Here is an 18,570-nt window from a genome sequence, read left to right as displayed (position 1 = left end):
AATAGAAAGCAAGAGGCCACAGGGGCCATCTTGTTTCCTATCAGGAATCAACTGATTCCAATGGCAGGGCCTGGGTATCCCAAAATGGAGTATACTCAGAACACTTGTCAAGTTCAGCATGGAGCTGCCACCAGCCCATACCCTGCTCTGTGGGCCACACACAGGTGCCCAAAAACATATACTAGGGGCACAGGGTTGCACCCCCACCCATGGGTGCCACAAGGGTATCCCATGGGTCTGTACACCGAACCAAAAACAGGAAGAGCTGCACTGCCAGGAGTCCCCCGTGGCAAGGAGTACCCCTGCACTTTTTCGGGTGGTAGTCACTACCAGAGAGTCGGGGATGGCGTGCCCTCTAATGTATAGAGGGTCAGAAGGAGACGGCCGAAACAATTTTTCCACTCTTGGGTCACTGCCCAGATTTGAGCTAGTGATACCAAGGAAGGACCCAGCCTTCTCTTGATGAAATGAAGGAGTGGAATGGCTTGGCTAGATGGAGGTTTTTCCTTAAGGATGTCCTCTACAAAATCCTGCTCCAGCACTGCCTCTTGAGTAGAGATATGAAAATGTTCAGCTGCCATTTTCAACATGAAGGGCACCTGGTCATCTACAGGTGAGGCCCGACGAGCCGGGGTGAACGGAGGGGAATCCAGACAAAAAAACATCAGTGTCCTGATCTTGATGTGGCAGTGTCCATGGGTCAGTTCCCTCTTGCTGGGTTTCTTCCCAATTGTCTGTGGCACCCTTCTGTTCTTCTTCATAATTCTGTAGAAATGAAGCCTCTTCCTTTTCATTGTAAATGTCCCTATAGGTGTCCATGTGGACAATGTCTTCATGCTGGAATGAGACAGAAGGCTGCTCTTCTTGATAGTGAGAAGAAATGTAAGGGTTAGGCTCTCCACAAGACCTTTTTTCGGGGATGGATGATCAGAAAAACTGATAATTCTCTCCAGCCGGTCCATACACCCTTCAAATTTCTCTCTAGTCCATTTAGAAGACCCAGACGGGCCTATGGGTGGAAAACATTGTCTTCCGCCTTATGGCGCCGAAACGAGTCTCTTAGGGTGTCGGAAAGAGGCTCTTGGCTATCTTCATAAGCATTGTGAGAATTGGGGCCCCAAACCGCATCCAAAGATTTTCCCACGGCTTGCCCCTTGATTTTAGGCAGAACCGGGAAAAGCCCCACCGCCGCCGTAATCCTCTCGATGCCGACTTCGATAACCGCTGAATCGTCAAAAGATAATTGTTCCGATGGTCTATCGGTAGGTCTATCGGCAGGTGATTTACCTTCCGCTGCGTTAGAGGGCCTAGCGGACGGTTTTTGGACTAGAGGCCTAGTCATAGCTTTCGGGCCTACCACGGCTTTCGGGACCGTCGCAGCGTCGGATTTCCACGCTTCGACGTGTGAAATTTTTGGAGTAGCGCCCTTACTTGTTTTAGATTGCCCAGTTGCAAGACACTGCTGCGGAGGAGGGGAAGGCTTTGGATCTGCGCGATCCGAGGAAACCGTCGAAATTTTCAGCGGCCCTGTTGGCGCTCTCACCTTTTTCGACGAGGACGTCGAAACCGGTGTAGGGGTTGTATGCTTAGTGAGATGCGTTTGTACGCCCCTGTCGCCGGGTGTTGTCCCTGAAGCGAGACCAAAGTCAGGCCTTAAAGGGTTGGGGACGGGCGTGGCGGACCTAGAACTATCACATCCGCAATGGATGTTTGGTAATCTGAGGTGCCCCCATCACTCTCAGCGGGTGCGGCGGTGGGGGAAGGGGGTTCCACCTGCGACATACCATACGCGGCCCACCGCTTTACACAGTGCTCCTTAAGGGTCTTAGGCCGAAGGAGTTTGCAGGTCGCACACCGCTTTTCGTCATGATCTAAGGGGAGACAGGCGTTGCACGTCCAGTGTCAGCCTTCCAAGGATATCTGACCCTACACTTAGGGCAGAACCTAAAAGGAGTCCTTTCCATAGCCAAAGGGGAAGATGACGAGACCAAAAAGGAAAGGAGGAAAGACATACCGAAAATATGGCCACCCCAAGCCCACTCTCCCTACTGTAAAGGCCGACAAGAGGGCCTGACCATGTGGAAATTCCGGCTGCTGGATCTTAAGCACCGAATACCACCGCCGTAGACGAATCCCCCGCCGTCTTCGTCGAAGATATTCTTGTGACCGAAGTGACTTAACGGGGAATAACAGACAAGTTTGTATTAGATAAACAATGTCTCTTCTGTAGGAGCTCTGCTATAGGGCGACCAGTTATCTGGGCGGAAAAAACTATCTGAGGGATCTCGGCGCGTGAGGGATTTTGGGTACACTACACGTCACGATAGGGATAGTGTTACAGACAAGCCTATGCCGATGTCCCCTTTCAGTCCCCGAAAGACAAGATGCAATACTCTGCGGTTACCACTGGATGTCGGACCATATGCACAGCATGTGATTCTAAGCGGATTAACAAACATCAGAAGTAAGGATTTTAAATATGATCATATCCTGGACCGAAAGCCAATGAATATGTCGTCTGGTGGACGAGATGTGCTCGTTCTAAGGTATATTTAGAGCGGCCCTCGTGGCATTATTTTGTACAGTTTGGAGTTTTTTGATGTTCCTGGTACTAGATCCTGCAAATAGGGAATAACAGTAATCTATCCTCCAGAGGATACTGTTATCTGTCGAGAGGAAAGGTCTACTTAATCTGATAGATTTAGACATGTAGGCTGCTGATGAGACAATGGCATTAACCTGTATGCTAAGGGTAGGAGTCAATGTAGACTCCCAGCGTCTTTATTTCATTAGATACATTAATAGTGTTGCCATCAATGTTGAAGGATGTGTATTCTTTAGGTAGTTTGTTTAGTTTAGATTGGTTTCCTATTAGGATTAACTATGCCTCGTCATCGCTGAGGCACAATTCATCCGGTCTGCTGCGAAAAGCTATGGACAAAATAGGCTAATTGGGGGATATCTGCTGGATTACTTAAAATGCTAATTGCTTTGCATACAGACACTAAAGTTACTGTTAGGATTACCAATAATGGTGCAACGTCTGAATTGATTCACACTCATGTAGGTCTATAAACAAAGGTGCATCTTGGCCCAGCTATTGTTTAATTTTATCTTTGACCTTTCGGCTCAGTTGGACTCTAGCAATTAATTTCCCCCAAGGATGGGGACTACCAAGATGCCCTGGATGGGTTACGAAGATTATTTTGTCTTCCTAGACTCCAATCCTAGTGGGTTACAGGGTTCTTTAAATAAACTGGGTCATTCCTCGGAAGCCAATGACCGAGTAAACAACTTATCAAAAACAAAGGCCATGGTTTTTAGCAACATAAATCAAAGCCGAGAAATGAGCTTACATTGAAAATCTGTAGGAATGATATTGAGCATGTTTGTAAATATGTCTAGGCCTCATTTTTGACCAGCCTCTTGCCTGGATTTTCCATCTTGAACGGTTGGTCTCTAAGTTAAACAATTAACAGCTGGCATTCTGCACTTTCCAAAGGAACATTTAGGCTTTTCGTTGAAGAGTCTGGTAGAACTTTATAAGGCCAAAATACGCACAGCCTTCATGTACGGTGCAGAGATTTTGGTTAGCAAGCACTCGGCCATATTAGCTTTGATTGAAAGGCGTTGTTTAAAATGCTGCTTAGGCTCCCTCTCCTCTACTCTTATTGAGTTCATTTTGTTGGAGATGAAACTGCATTCAGTGACTTGCACCCTGAATCTGAACACCATTAAAGTGTTTCTAATAGGGGAACATTCAGCTGAAAAAACCTTAATGAATCTTAATTATATGTTGACCAGGATTGAAGATCCGGGTTATAGGACAATGACTATATACCAGGGAGTACTATGTTTGGGTGTTGAGATTTGGGTGCATTCCAGACAATTATCTCTATGTAAAACTGAGTGCGCTCCAAAAATATAATAAAACATCCTTAATAGTGACATGGAGCAGTCCTTAGTCAACTTAGCTGTGAAGAGCTTGAGTGGGGAATACGACTCACACCAAGTAAGTTCCCTGGGTACGGGTATTTGACTGCATACCCATATAATTGGATAGTCAGTAAATATATGTGTATTAAATCCAACATGGCAAATACACTTGAGGTGAATGCAAGTCGGATTAGGCTAGACAAATCCCAGTTTGGGTGTACAATGTGTGGTGCATCAGACCTAGAAATGGCCAAGCATCTCATTGAGTGTGAAGTTCTCCATAACATTTGGTGTTTCTTCCTACTTGCATATGGAACAAGTATACTAGCCCATAGGACATTTGGGCTGATTTTCTCAATTACGTGAATTTAATATATTATTTGTCTACGTTGTGGGGAAGGGTGGAGGGTATACTCCAGATGATTAATATATTTTAGGTACGATGAGTAATCGAGGTGATACAAAGAATGGATTGTATGCTGTACATTTTATCTTAGGGTTGGTATGATATATTTATTCATTATGTCAAGATGATGTTAATGGAAATGTTCTCTTAGCTTGGTGGTTTTAAAGACAATTATTCATTGTGTCAAGATGATGCAAATTGAAATTTCCTTTTAGTTTGGTGGTTTTAAGATGTCCTCATGTATTTATTGCCTATCAAAACTGTGTAAACACCTTTTAATTTTAATGTTTGTGTATAAAAAGCCTTTATGTTGCTGAATTATACTATAAATGTATAAATAAATAAAATAAAATGTATACTATCCACTTCGTTTCCACTGTGACCTGCAAATGCAGAGAGTCATTTGTGTTGGCTCTGGGAGTTTCATACACAACAACCGGGTTGTCTTTTGCCCTGGGCTGGGAAGCTTTGACCTATTTTTCAGGAGAATAGTGCATACCTCGTCTGTGGGCGAGGTAGGATGTGTTTGTTTGTTTGTTTTGTTTTATTTATTTATAAAGCGCTCTGGATCCGGGAGTAAAAGGGCGCTAGTACAGGTTACAAAGCACAATACATGGTTATTAACAGTAATACTCTATAGCAAGGGTTATGTACAGAATATACAGACAGTGGCAATAAAAAAAACATCCAGTAATGACATAAATGAGGCATGTACAGTATATACAAATAGTAGCTATGTCTGGCTTAATGTTGACTTTTTGTCAGTAGCCATCCAATGGCAAGTTTCCTGCAAGACTGGAAGGATTTTGCCGCATTGATGTTCAGTGGCAGGGATTTCCAGAGTAGGGAGGCGAGGACAGTGAAGCTCGAGCCTCCAGCTCTTTTAAAAGTAAATCTGGGCACCGTGAGACATAAGGTGTTGGAGGATCTAGTAGTTCTGATGGACTGCTTCATGGTGAATTTGTTGGTGAGGTGGGGGGGGCTAGGTGGTTGAGAGCTTTGTAGGTGAGGCAGAGAGTTTTTAGGTCAATTTTTTGTTGAATGGTAAGCCATTTGCATGTGATTCTGGTAGCAGAGATACGCTCTTGCCTAGGAATGTTTAGTGCTACTCGTATTTTGCAGGACTTGGAGTTTACTAATTATAGCTTGGTTGGCACCTAGGTAGAGACTGTTGCAGTAGTCTAACTTAGATTGTATGAGAGCTCTAGCTAGCGTAAGGCAGCTGTTGTTGGAGAGAAATGGTCTGCCAGCTCAAATTAGTTTTCCTGTATAAGCGGTGGCTGAGGCAGTCGAGTTGACTTGCTTGGTGAGGTTGGTATTGGCATCAAGATAGAAGCTAAGTGTTTTCACATTTTTGGCGACAGGGATGGTGTTTCCATCGATGATGATTTTGGAGTAGTTGGGGCTCAATTTTTGTAAATTGTTCGGTGAACCAACAATGAGCAATTCAGTCTTCTCGTCATTCAGGCAGAGGCCATGTGTGGCCATCCCCGCCTGAATGGCGGAGAAGATTTCATTGATCCTGGTAACATCAGTATTGTAATTGCCGGAGATAGTGAGGAGTATCTGGGTGTCATCCGCGTAGTTTGTATAGGTGACACCCAGGCGATCCAATTTATCAAAGAGAGGCTTTGTAAAGATATTATATAAGGTGGGGGAAACGCATGAGCCCTGTGGGACACCACAGGTGATGGGGATAGGGTCTGCTGCTGCCACAGGGGAAAAGACCTTCATGGTTCTGTTGGCCAAGAAGGACTGTATCCACGTGACAGCAGAGGGGGAGAAATGGGCGGCAGAAGAGAGGTGGTTACAAAGTATTTTATGCTCGACCAAGTCGAAGGCTGCTGAAAGGTCTAGGAGGAGTAGGATAGCTTGAGCGTCAATGGGGATTCTGAAACATAATGAGGGAAGTCACGCCAGGGAGAGAACTACTGGAGTCCCGTTGACGTGAGGCAGACAGGCGAGACTTGGAAATACAATGTAGCTGGGAGAGGACCTACTCAGTGTAGAATGGGCATTTTCAAGTAGGAGACCCGTACCACAAAAGAGGTTGGTTTGGAAACAGGCTTCATACCATACAAAACATTCATATTTGCATAGATTTGATATGGGTGAAATAATTCAGGTCCAGGAATCAAAGGTAGGCTCTACTTTCCAAAATTACAAGATCTGGTAAAGTCGGCAAACTTTACACAACCAGCATTGTATACAATCCAGCAAGAGCTGAGGATTTTCCCTAAATCTTGACATAATACTGATCAAATCTTACCTGGGATTATATCATTTATGTGTAGAAGAAGAGTGCTTTCAACACTGGCAAAACTACACAGCTGTATTCCACTATATCTTCCATCCCAGTTTCCAATTGGATTATCCTGAAATCGAAACCCAAGGTTTATTGTGCAAAGGTCCTGAAGTGCCTATTCGCATCATTTGCCATTCATAAACACATGACAATCAGCATGCATCATGTATTCCAACAGTAAGTACAAATCTTAAAAGCATTCCATACTACATTCGGATGTTTTTTTATGGGTCTGGAGAAAGAGTAGAGAGGTTATTTGTGCAAGTTACAATAGGGTTAAAACATTTACTGGGGATGGACTTATTGTATCTAAATGAAAAATGTTGAAATGAAAATATTTCCAGTCATGGAATGGGTAGCCTGTAAAAGAACAGATCACAAACATCTGTAAATGCAGATAAACTCCAACATAAAAGCAGCAAAAAAGGAACAGCTGCATCTTTCCACAACAACAAATGCATGTCCCTTACTGCACTGAAAAACATTAAATCCTAAAGTTACGTTTTGCATTTCAGGCATGCACATTAAACTAGTAGCAGCATGTTCTATAAATAATTGAGATGAGAAAGCCTCAATTGATTATAAAGCAGGGAAAACAAAGATCCAATGTGCTCAATCCTTAGTTTCTCTTTTTACTATTAAAAAATAAATAAAATCAGTCTCACTGCGAAACAGAATGAAGATTTTCCACAATAACTTTCAGAAAAGTCTTGATTCTATTAAAGACACGGAGGAGAGCATTATGCTTCGCTTTCTTTATTAGAAGCTCAAGCAGCTAGATTTATGCCAAGCATAACTTTATAACATAACAACTTAAACAATGCTTGCTTGCTGAATTCGTCAACCAACAAAGACAAACATAACTGAAATACATTGAAAGTCTTTTGCAGCACTACAGCTAGGCCACTGATCATGTGAACCTGACCCTGACCCTCCAATCCTGTCCATCTCAGACCATTTCCTTATTCCTCTTTCGTCGCTGCAAAGGCAGATTCCTCCTTTTATGAACACGGTCGGAAAACTCTGCAACTGTGATCTCCGTTGCTGCTCCTAGCCTCACTGCACCGCTTCAGCCGGATTTAACCTGGGGCCCTGGCATTGGGGAAGAGAAAAATTTGCTCTTCAATCATTAATAACATCCACTTATTGTACAAATACACTGGCGACACCATTTGTTGCACAAATACCCAGGGAAACCCCCAAGACATGGATTGAATACATATCCTAACAAAGAGCTCCATGATTTCCTGGCAGTAAGTTGTCACTTAACTCGTATGAGCAAATTATCATAGAGGGTGGGAAGAATGCTTGCCTCAGTGGCTTTAATAGAATTGAGACTTTTCTGAAAGACTGAATGCAAGCATTATGCTTGTTTAAAACGCACTCACAAACAACGATGTTGGCTGCTCAATAGGTCAGAAATAAAAATCCCAGGAGACTGACTCGCCGGACCAATCCGCCATCTTCATAACGTCTTCCACGCTGACGCCTACTTGGAACGCTTGTGAGGCCATGGCTCCTCTAACCGAGTGAGCACCGAAGTGGGCTGTATCCATCTCCGCCTGAGCTAGCGTCCAGTGCACCCTTCGGGCGAGTGTTGGAGCGGCCACTGCTTTATGGGGTTGGCGGATAACTATCAACAGCTGATCCCTTCTTTCTATTTTATTAACTGGTCCGCCATTGCCTAGTAGGCTTTTAGACATTTGACTACACACAGTTTGGGATGGTCTCTGAAAGCCGAGTAAGAAATCAATCTCGCATTGCACTGTGTGTGTCTGGACACATGGAACACTACCCTGTCAGGCAAGTATACTCTACTGGGCAAATCTGGGGCGTGAACCTCAGACACTCTCCTACAGGACACTAGGCATAGCAGAGCGGTCACTTACCCAAAAGGGCTGTGCGAGACACCCGAGTTCTGTGGCCAAGACAGGAACGCATTTTTACTCTGTTCACGACCCACAGTTCATCATATCACGCTGGAGGCGGCATAGATAGGCGCACTCCCTTTAGCATGAGACATACCAGCGGGTGCCCGCCGACCGGCAGTACGTCCTCTAAATTGTGCGGGCTGAAATCATTGAACGATAAGCATTCAATGTCCTGTATGCCAATCCTCGTTCAGCCAGAGCCGACATGAAATTAAGAACTTCCGCTAGAGATGCTGAAACAGGATGGGACCGGTCGTTCCAGGCCGCCCAGGAATTAACTTTGCGTTTCAAACTGATATCCTTGATGAGGCAAACTGCTTTGCCGTAATGCCTGTGACTGTCCACCTTGTCCTGAAATCCTCCAGGCTGCCAGATATAACTTCCAAGTCAGAATGAGAGGATGCTGTTCCTCTTTCGGACCAGTTGAGATATATGGATGCGGGGTAGTAGGATTGGAAAATCTGATGAAAGTTCCAGAAGAACTGGACACCAGGCTTGCATGGTCCACACAGGGGCTATCGTGATGAACGGAGGAAACACGTAGCACACTCCCGTGGCCCAAGGCTGTAAGAAGGCACCCACTGCTTTTGCCGCTGGGTCCGCCTTCAAAATGAAATACTATGGAAGTTGCGAGTTCAGCCGGGAGGCAAAAAGAGATCTTTTTCTATAGGTCCCCATCTGTGCTAAAAATGGAGAAAAATCCGCCTGCACAGTTTCCAGTTGCTGTAAACCACTAGCAATCTGGTTTTCTAATCCACTACCTTGTTCACCAGACCGGACAGGTATTCCTCTGTCAGTGAGATCAGGTGTTGCAGGCAGAAGTCCTTGGCTAACTCTGCCAGGGTCTTGGACCTGGTCAGTCACAGATGGCTGGTGTATCTGACTGCTGATATATTGTCCATCTTTAGGAGGATGCAGCAGCTTGCTCTGCCTTTGGTGAAGGATCGAATCACAAATGACCCGGCTAGAAGCTCCAAACAGTTGATGTGGAGTTCTAGTTTGCGAGAGGACCATTTCCCCCCTGTTGAGATAGGCCTGCATCTCGCACAGGGGAGAAATGCTGTTCTGCTGGTGTCTGACTATGACGAGATCTGTTGCGGACCCAACTATCACCCTTCCGTTTCAGGCTTCCATGTGTGTCAGCCACCAATCTAGCTCCGCCCTCACATCGGGAGATAGGACCCCATGATGGTTATATGACACACTGCGCTTCAAATGGCTGCTCTCAAGTCTCTGCAGCTCCCGGTAATGCAATGGACCAGGAAATATGGCTTGAATAGCCCAAAGGGCAGGCTCACAAACTCCTGAAAGGTGTTCTCCCCAAAGAATAAACTCAGAAAACCCCTGTGCAGTGGAAAGATAGGGACTGCAATATATGCGTCCTTCAAATCCAAGCGGATCAGCCAGTCCCTCTGAAGGATGTCCCTGCACACGTGTATGCCCTCCATTTTGAAGTGCTGGTATAGAATAAACCTGTTCAGGTTTTTCAAACTGGCTTACTTTTTCTTTCCTCTGGACTAAGAACAGGCAGCTGACAAAACCCATCTGGCAATCTCGGCATAACCGCATCGCTCCTTTCAGTTGCAGCTTGCACACTTCTATGTCTAGAGCGGCAGCTGAGTTTGTGTGGGTTTGGCAACAAATTCCAGGTGGAACCCTCTGACTGTAGTCCTGACCCACGCATCACGAGATAAGGTGTCCCAAGCTTGCACAAAACGCACCATCTTGCATCCTACCAGAATGTGCAGTGCTGCGTAATTCATACCCACCTGCAGGTTGTGGCGGTTGCCTTGGGGGATGTCTCCAGCTGCAGACTCTGGACCTGCCCTTGTTGAGGAAGAAAGTGTCTGGCTTCTTACCATGACAGTATTGGCTCGCTGAGCGATATTGCTGTGACCTTCTAGCCAGCGCGAATGGCCCAGTAGAGCAGCCCCTGCTTCGTCCGGCCCTCTGAGAAATCTTAGTTGAAAATACCCTCTTGATCGAGGATTGAGCTTTTTCCAGGGCTGTAAATATGCTAACAAACTTCGGCATCTCCTTGGTGAAGGGGTCTCTGAAGAACAGCCCTTGTGCTGCAGGTCCTGACTCTGAGGTGGATTACTCCTCTAATTTAGGGTCTATTAGTGGATATGGCGCAGTTGCCATTGCCCAAAAAACAGACTGCACATGCATGAGAGGATCAATAGCACAGCCCGTCTCCATGGCCTCCTCAGATTCTTACGGCCATTTGTAAGAAAAATGAAATCCTTCATTCAAGACACAACAGCCATGATACACCAGTTGGATACCATCACCTTAGAAAACAACATCCTTGTTACACTAGACGTCTAATCACTTAATACGAGTATTCCGCAGGGAGAGTGCATACAAGTACTGAAGACATATCTGGATAAAAGAGAAAATATGGCGACACCCACCCCTTTCATTTTAGAGTGTGTTCGTCTAGCTTTAACTGAAAACTTCTTCATGTACCAAGGGACATTTTACCAACAAATACACGGTACAAGCATGGGGGCAACCTCTGCCCCAGATATGGCCAACCTGTGTATGGACAACTTGGAAAGAACTTAAATCTGCAGTGATGAGGTCCCCTTTGCATCTAACCTAATATGCTGGTATTGTTACATTGATGACATCTTTATGGCTTTGAGAGGCTCTCTGGTCCAACTGCACCTGTTCCACACATGGCTAAATAGACAAAATATATGCATAAAATTCACCATGCACTATGACAATGCCCATATACCATTCTTGGACTTGGACATTCAAAAAACAGAAGGAAATTCAATAACAACTACCCTATATAGGAAACCATCGGACAAGAACACAATCTTGTCATACACTAGCTTTCATCCACAGCCCTACAGGAAAATCTCCCATATGGACAATTTTGCGTACAAGAAGAAACTGTACCACCCTCCCGGAATACGATCGACACAGCAAAGATTTAGGTAACCGTCTCACTGCACGAGGTTACCCCTCACAAATGATATGCAAAGCATGCAAACAGCCAGGAAATCAAACAGGCAAACCTGCCTCAGCAAAAAGGACTTGAGAAGAGCATACAGAAAAAATGACCTTTGTAACCACCTACTCCCCCATAAGTAACGACATAAGAAGAGCTATCTTGCATTATTGGGATATTCTTAAAATAGACACGTTTCAACCTACCAAACCACGCTTTGCCTTCAAATGCAGTAAAAACCTGAAAGACCGTTTGGTCTACACCTATCCGATATCACAAACCAAGAAGAACCCACAGATGAGTCTCTGGAACTTACACCCATTGGTAGGATATTACAAATGTGGAAAATGTTCAGTATGTTGCATGACGAAAGGCCTAAAAGAAATCGACCGCAATGGACTTCAATGGAAATACAAAGCGTTCACTAACTGCCTCAGTAAGTGGAGCATCTATGTGATAAAATACCCCTGTGGACTATTATACATCGGAAAATGCAAGAGAGAGATTAGACAACGCATCTGCGAGCATACGTCATGTCTCAAAAAAACAAATAAATGACAAACCTATGGTAGCACATTTCAAATCTAAGAAACACAAATATACAGAACTATTCTGGTTATACAGACTGTGAGAAACAGACCCAGAGGAGGAGATCGAGACCTAGCCCCGAGGAGGTTGGAACAAAAATGGATTTACTGTCTCGATACAGTTGAAAAGGGGTTAAATGTGGCAATTGAGTGGAACCTCTTCTTTTGACTAAACAAGGGTTGTTTAGTACCCACACATACAGACACAGTAACAGCCTGAATATTAATGACATGAACCACTGCTTAACAATTCCTGTATCAACAAGCTGTCATGTTACCTACACTCAGCTAAACACATATTGAATAGCCATCCTCGCGCCCAGGCACTACCTGAATGTGCGGATCAACAATATAAGTGTTGAAACAAGAACGGTTAATATTAAAGCATTGACACTGGTGTTCTAACAAAAGATGTATGTATACAGATGACAGATGAGACAATTTTCTAAACTGTAAGCGCTCCGACAAACACGCAGCAAAAGCCCACATGTTCTCAGAACAAAGCATTAACTATGTCTGCTGTATAAAAGGAATTACAAGCAATATGCACACCTGCATCTTGTCCCAAAATCACTAGCAAGGTACAAATATTACTAAGTGCGTTCTTTTTCAGAAATGAAATAGATATGCAAGCCTGCAAACACTATCGACATGCCCAGAACTAGGCATAAAATATCTTACAGATATAAATATCTACATGCTTAAAAGCATAGTCGTTATGCCTATAACTAAGCATGAACAATGTTCATTTATTGAAAGGAAAAATGTGCAGCGCACAAAGAAATGGTTTCTAAAAAACACGCAGGAAACGTACAAAGGGTTTTTATTGAAATCTCCCAAATGAATGAGAAAATACACAGGGTTAAAATATAACCTGCGAGAGACATGACCAATTCTGACACATAGATTGAAGGTGGTCCCTAATCAACAGGCCTTTGATGAATTTAGACGTTAGCCCGTGAAGTGTGTTGATTAGACGTACAGCACAGATGTTAAGCGCAGTAACAGTAAGCATGCACTGCCTCGGTTGCTGTAGCAACCAGAGGCACATAGCTGCAGGAGCCTATAAAATTAGCCCTAGGCATGACAAGCCCGCAACTCCATTAGACATGTGCACACGCACTGGAAACGGAATTGGGAAGATTTACTAGCGGCCCTAACACGAAAAACAAGTAAGTCCGGCAACGGTTGTTAAATCATTTAGACCCGCGGCACAGCATTACGATTCCGCCAATGTGCAGCTACCATCAGCAGCAACTCATATCAGAATGGAGTGACAGACAGTCAATATGTGCCGCGCTCGTCACGTTGCTTAGCAACGCCTCCGTAAACTAGATGTTTTTGCATAATATTAGACCACAACACAGACGTAGTCACTCTGTATGTTAGACATATCCCCACATTCTAGTAACTAGGTAATGGGGCGACTAACAGCATGCCTGCACCGATATGCCAACCGAGTACACAGCTCAGCAATCGGAGCACACAAATGTGTAAGTAAGACACAGGCTGACAGTATTTCTCCGCATGTCCAGAATGGACAAAAACAGCGCTCCACATTCAAGGGGCATGCTGTAGATACCACATGGACACGCCCTAAAATAGGTTGTCTCTGCACTAATAACTTTAAAACAACATGTGTGTCTGGCCGTCGTAGCTAAGCTGGCTCCCTCTTTCCTTTCTAGAGGAGCACCGACGACACCAGAAGACCATGGAGATTTCCGAGTGAATAAACCTACGAGAAATAAAGGTAGGAACAATATGACAGACCATACATCGATATTGAGATTTATTCCTTAGAAAGAGAAGACATTCTCTTTTTTTTTTTTTTATTAATTGGTTGGTTGGTAATCAACCTTTCAATTTAATATATAACACAAGTTAATCACATTGAACATCAAAATTAATTCAAAATAAAATCAAGCTCAAATCAGTACCCAACAAAACCCTTCAACCCCTCTGCTTCAGCATTTCATCATTTTACAACAACAGCAAAAGGTGGCAAAATCACAATTCATATATGTACATCATCTGAATTATCATTTATAAAAACAATCTAAAATAGGTTCGAATTACCACATTGTTAAAACCATTAATAAACCACATGTGAAGAGGACGTTAATTACATAACACACATATTTAAGCTGTACTTGTTCTCTCTCAAGATTTAGTGCTAACATAAATTGGACAGTAGCTATACGGACAGCTTGCAGAGGTGAGGAGAATATTCTAAACCAAAGTACATCTTTAGTTAAGCAGTTATAATTTTCATACAGTTTTTTAAAGAATGTACAGCGTAATTCTTTTAATGAAGAGCAACCTACTATCAAGTGTTATAAAGTTTCCTCACACTCTGGTAATTGACAAAACCGACAAATATTTTCTTGTTTTGTTATTTGACCTCTTCGAGATAAAATTTCTCTGGTGGGCCATAGATTGAGTCTAAATCGGAGATAGTTGTTTCTGAAGTGGGGCGAGGGGAATTTAAGTAAATAAGAGGCAGCAGTTCTCATTCTTTTCGTACCGAAAGGCAGACCGCTATAATCTTTATACCGCGAGCAAAACTCTAAAGTGCAAATCCAGTCATGCTGATATAGTTTTCTCTGGGCACGATTGGGATTGATTAAAAGCAATTCAATAGAAATGTCGGCTTCTACTAAAAGATTGGTAACAAAATTTCTCCACTTATTGGGGAAAAGATGTGTGGATTTCAGCATGTATATAGCCAATATATAAGATAAATCTGAACAATTTATACACAGCAAAAATTTCCTCATTAACGAACACAATTTCCACGCATAAAACACAAACATTGAAAGGACCACTAGCTCATAACGTATCAAAGGCCCTGGAGTTGAATTCGGTAACTTAAACACTGCTCGCCAAAATTTTCCCTCGAGTCGATCCCAAAACACACGGACTCTTGGTAATTTAGTTTCAGAGCTGTATGTTATTATCGGTAGAACTTTTTGGGCGTAATATAAAAGTATCTGAGAACATGTAAATTTACCAAATTTATGCAAGAGGACTTTAGCTTGGCATATTAGTGTTTGCAGCTTTTGTTTTATATCCTGGACATAAGGGATATCACACTTCAGATTGTTAATAATCACTCCTAAATATTTATATTGTGGGGTAATAGAGATGAGCTCTTCTTGGAAAGTCCAGATGGACGATTTTAAGGGGCGACATTTTTTGTTATGCCATTGCATGATCTGTGTTTTGCTTAAATTAATAGCCATATGATTGCTTTGAACATACAGTGAAAGGCCTTTTATCAGCCGCTGTAGACCTGACGGCGTTTTAGAGATTAAAATAAGATCATCCGCATATAATAACCATGCAATTTGATGAGACCAGAGTTTTGGAGCATCTGAGTTGATATCAATAAAATTCTTGCCCATGTCCAGTATAAACAGGTTAAAAATAGTGGCCGCCAGAATACAGCCCTGTTTCAGACCTCTTGCTGTCGGGATTTTAGTGGTTAAATGCCCAGCTAAAGTAGTTCTTATCTGAATTGCAGTATTTGTATGGAGAAGCGCAATCAGTTTAATTAGTGAACCGGGGCAGCCCATTTTAATCAATTTACTAATTAAAAGATGTCTATCGATTGAATCGAAGGCCTCTTTAAAATCCACGAAAGCTAAAAACAAGGGCTGATTAAGGCATTCACACTTAGCTTTGATATTTATTGCCGTGCCTTTACCTGCAACAAATCCAGTTTGAAATACATCGGCATTACCAGAGGTTTCTATCCAAGCCCGCAAGTCTCTGAGAATCAACCGGGCAAAGATCTTGCCCGGTGTATCAAGGAGGGCAATCGGTCTATAATTTGAGGGGTCTTGTCTATTACCCTTCTTGAACACTGGGACAATAATAGAGAGAGACCATGATTTAGGCAATTGTTGAGTGCGCATGATTGTGGAGTAGAGTTGATATAAAATCTTTGCCCATAGGTTCGGATCTTGCTTCATCATGTAATTAGAGATGCCGTCTGGACCCGGGGCACGCAATCTACTAGATTTATTAATATAAAATAAAATGTCTGCTACTGAGAATTGCAAAGTAAAAACTCCTGGATCACACTGACTAAGTGGTGAAATTATAGGCTCAGGACAGGCATACAAATTTGTGTAATGTTCGACCCATTGAGCCTCTGCTACGTCATTGATTTGTAATGAAATCTGCGTATTAGGGTTGGTCTTATTAATTAGTGCCCATATTTGCACAGAGTTTTTTGATCCCATCTTTTGGAGCATACATTCTCCATCAGTTTGATAAAGAGTAGATCGATGGGCCTTCATCCAATTTTTATGTTTTGTTTTCAATGATTTAAGGGCTTGCCATTTCACTTGGATATTTCTCTTGGATAGGCAAAGCCAAAACTACCTTTTTTTCCCTTCTAAACCAGGACTTTTGACGCTGTACTTCCCTGTCAAAAGAGTGCAAGGGAAAGTACTTTGTCTTCGCCTTGTTTGTTGTACCGAATGTATGCAATAAGTCACTATACTCGAGTGACTTATTAGTGCCTGAGATCCTCTCATACACAATTGTCTGTTCAAATACCCTGGTGAATTTCGCCAAATTGTATTCAGTCCAGTGTAATCTATTCATACCTTTGTTTACTAATAGGGGGTGGTATGTATTATATATCTCCTTTTTTCCCTGTGAAGCCATACAGTGCCATTTCACATTCAATATGTTATGATCACTGTCCTCAGTGGGGATCACACAAAACAACTTAATATCAGAGAATAATTCACGATTAACATAAATGAAATCAATAATGGCACTGGAATGTCCTTTTTTCCATGTGTTTTGTGGCGGGCTATCGGCAGGGCATGAACCATTTAACATAACCAAGTTTTTTGTCTCAATAAAAGTGTTCCAGGAGACCAGTCGGCTATCCATACGTTTATGGGGGGCATCCAGACAGTGCAAATTTAAATCGCCCGCCAGAATAACATGCGGGTATATAGGGAGTTTAATAATCTCTAACCATAACTCTTCCAGATCTTTAAAAAATGTTTTGGAGGACATTGCAGCTGGATTCCAATATATATTTACTATTGCATATCTTTGTTCTCTTATTGTGATAATTATCAATTGAGTATATCGATTTGGCGCAGACTGGTGTTCTAGAACAATTTCTGAGGACTTGTTTAAGACCATAAGGAGACCGGACATGGGCCGACCTTTCACAGATCGTATTGCAGGGTTAAAAACTATTTCAGAGTTGTCCCACACTGGCCGCTCCGTGAGCCAAGTTTCTTGAAATAAAATAATATCATGCTGCGATAACTTATTGGAACCATTCCTCAATAAGTGCCCGTGGCCTCGAGTGTTCCAACTTATCATAGACAAAGATGGCAGAGGATATTGAAAAGTAAGTTACGACTGCTTTGATACAAATTGAGATATTGGACGATAATTTTGGTTAATCGACTGAACACATAAACCCTGTCTCTGATTGGAGACATATGTCTGCGTTGATGGATTTTGCACCGCAGAAATGGGAGCTTGTGTTGTCACAGCAGTGAGAAGCTCGAACCCTAATTCATATATTTCTCGTTTAGCAAGCCACAAAGTGTTTAACACAACTCGTGAGGACACCCAAAACCATGCAACAGAGAGATCATTATCGAAGATAAATTCCACCAAATCAATATCGGAGGATTGCAGATCGTCTAACGCAGGAATTTCAGCTAGTATTGCAAGTATACTAGAGCGATTTAAATCATACTTCGCATAAGGTATATCTCTGCATCGGATGATCAATGGATATAGCGTTTGTTTGGGTGATATTTTCGAGTTTTTTGGTGGTAAAGACGAAAATCTATTAGAGTGCAACCAGTTTGTACCCAGTGAGTGGTTTTGTTGTTGAGGAAGTGTATCAGCCCTTGCAACAGGACCAGCTGGATAACGGCTCAGATCAGTTATTTGTGAATGCATAGTATATGCTGGTCAACCTCTAACTTCGTATGTAATGTAGCATTTTTGTTCAAGTTGGTCATATATTCTTCCACCGCAGTTTTTATTACTTGTTGTATTGGCATTTCAGATGCACCAAATGTGAGTTGCTTGGTGGTGGGTGTATTAACAGAGTTAGTAGGAATTTTAAGGGGAGCAGACATTGTCTTTAAAGAGGAAAGCTCAGGGATCAGGGGCGTAATGAGTGACTGTGCCACATGATTCTTTTCTGTATGGACATGGGGTATCTCCCGAATATTAGGATCCTTCAGCATCTCTGCTTGGGCATTCAAGGGTCTTTGTTTAGTCATATAGTAGTCGATCTCCTTTCTGATTTCATTCCGTCTGGCTTCAACATTCTTATCTGAGATCCTCTCAGGAGAACAAGGTGATGAAGCTGCAAGGGTAGCACCCTCTTTTACTTGTACCACCGCAAATTGGGGTACTAAAGAAAATGAAGCTTGTGTATT

The 18,570-nt window shown here is 42.9% G+C and overlaps 1 protein-coding gene across 9 annotated transcripts in view; it reads right to left on the bottom strand.

Annotated features, from left to right (window-relative positions):
* CYLD (CYLD lysine 63 deubiquitinase) overlaps positions 1–18,570 on the bottom strand; it is a 1,796,774-nt gene that overhangs the window by 1,267,346 nt on the left and 510,858 nt on the right. For all 9 annotated transcript variants that reach the window (XM_069639469.1, XM_069639490.1, XM_069639472.1 and 6 more), the window contains one exon: positions 6,612–6,717. In XM_069639469.1, the coding sequence (XP_069495570.1) occupies positions 6,612–6,717 (106 nt within the window). The remainder of the gene's footprint in view (positions 1–6,611; positions 6,718–18,570) is intronic.

This window comes from Ambystoma mexicanum, chromosome 1q (assembly GCF_040938575.1).
Source record: "Ambystoma mexicanum isolate Mex_15411 chromosome 1q, UKY_AmexF1_1, whole genome shotgun sequence".
Classification (NCBI taxonomy): domain Eukaryota; kingdom Metazoa; phylum Chordata; class Amphibia; order Caudata; family Ambystomatidae; genus Ambystoma; species Ambystoma mexicanum.
The sequence above is the reverse complement of the archived record's forward strand: the minus strand, read 5'-3'. Positions and strand labels throughout refer to the sequence as shown.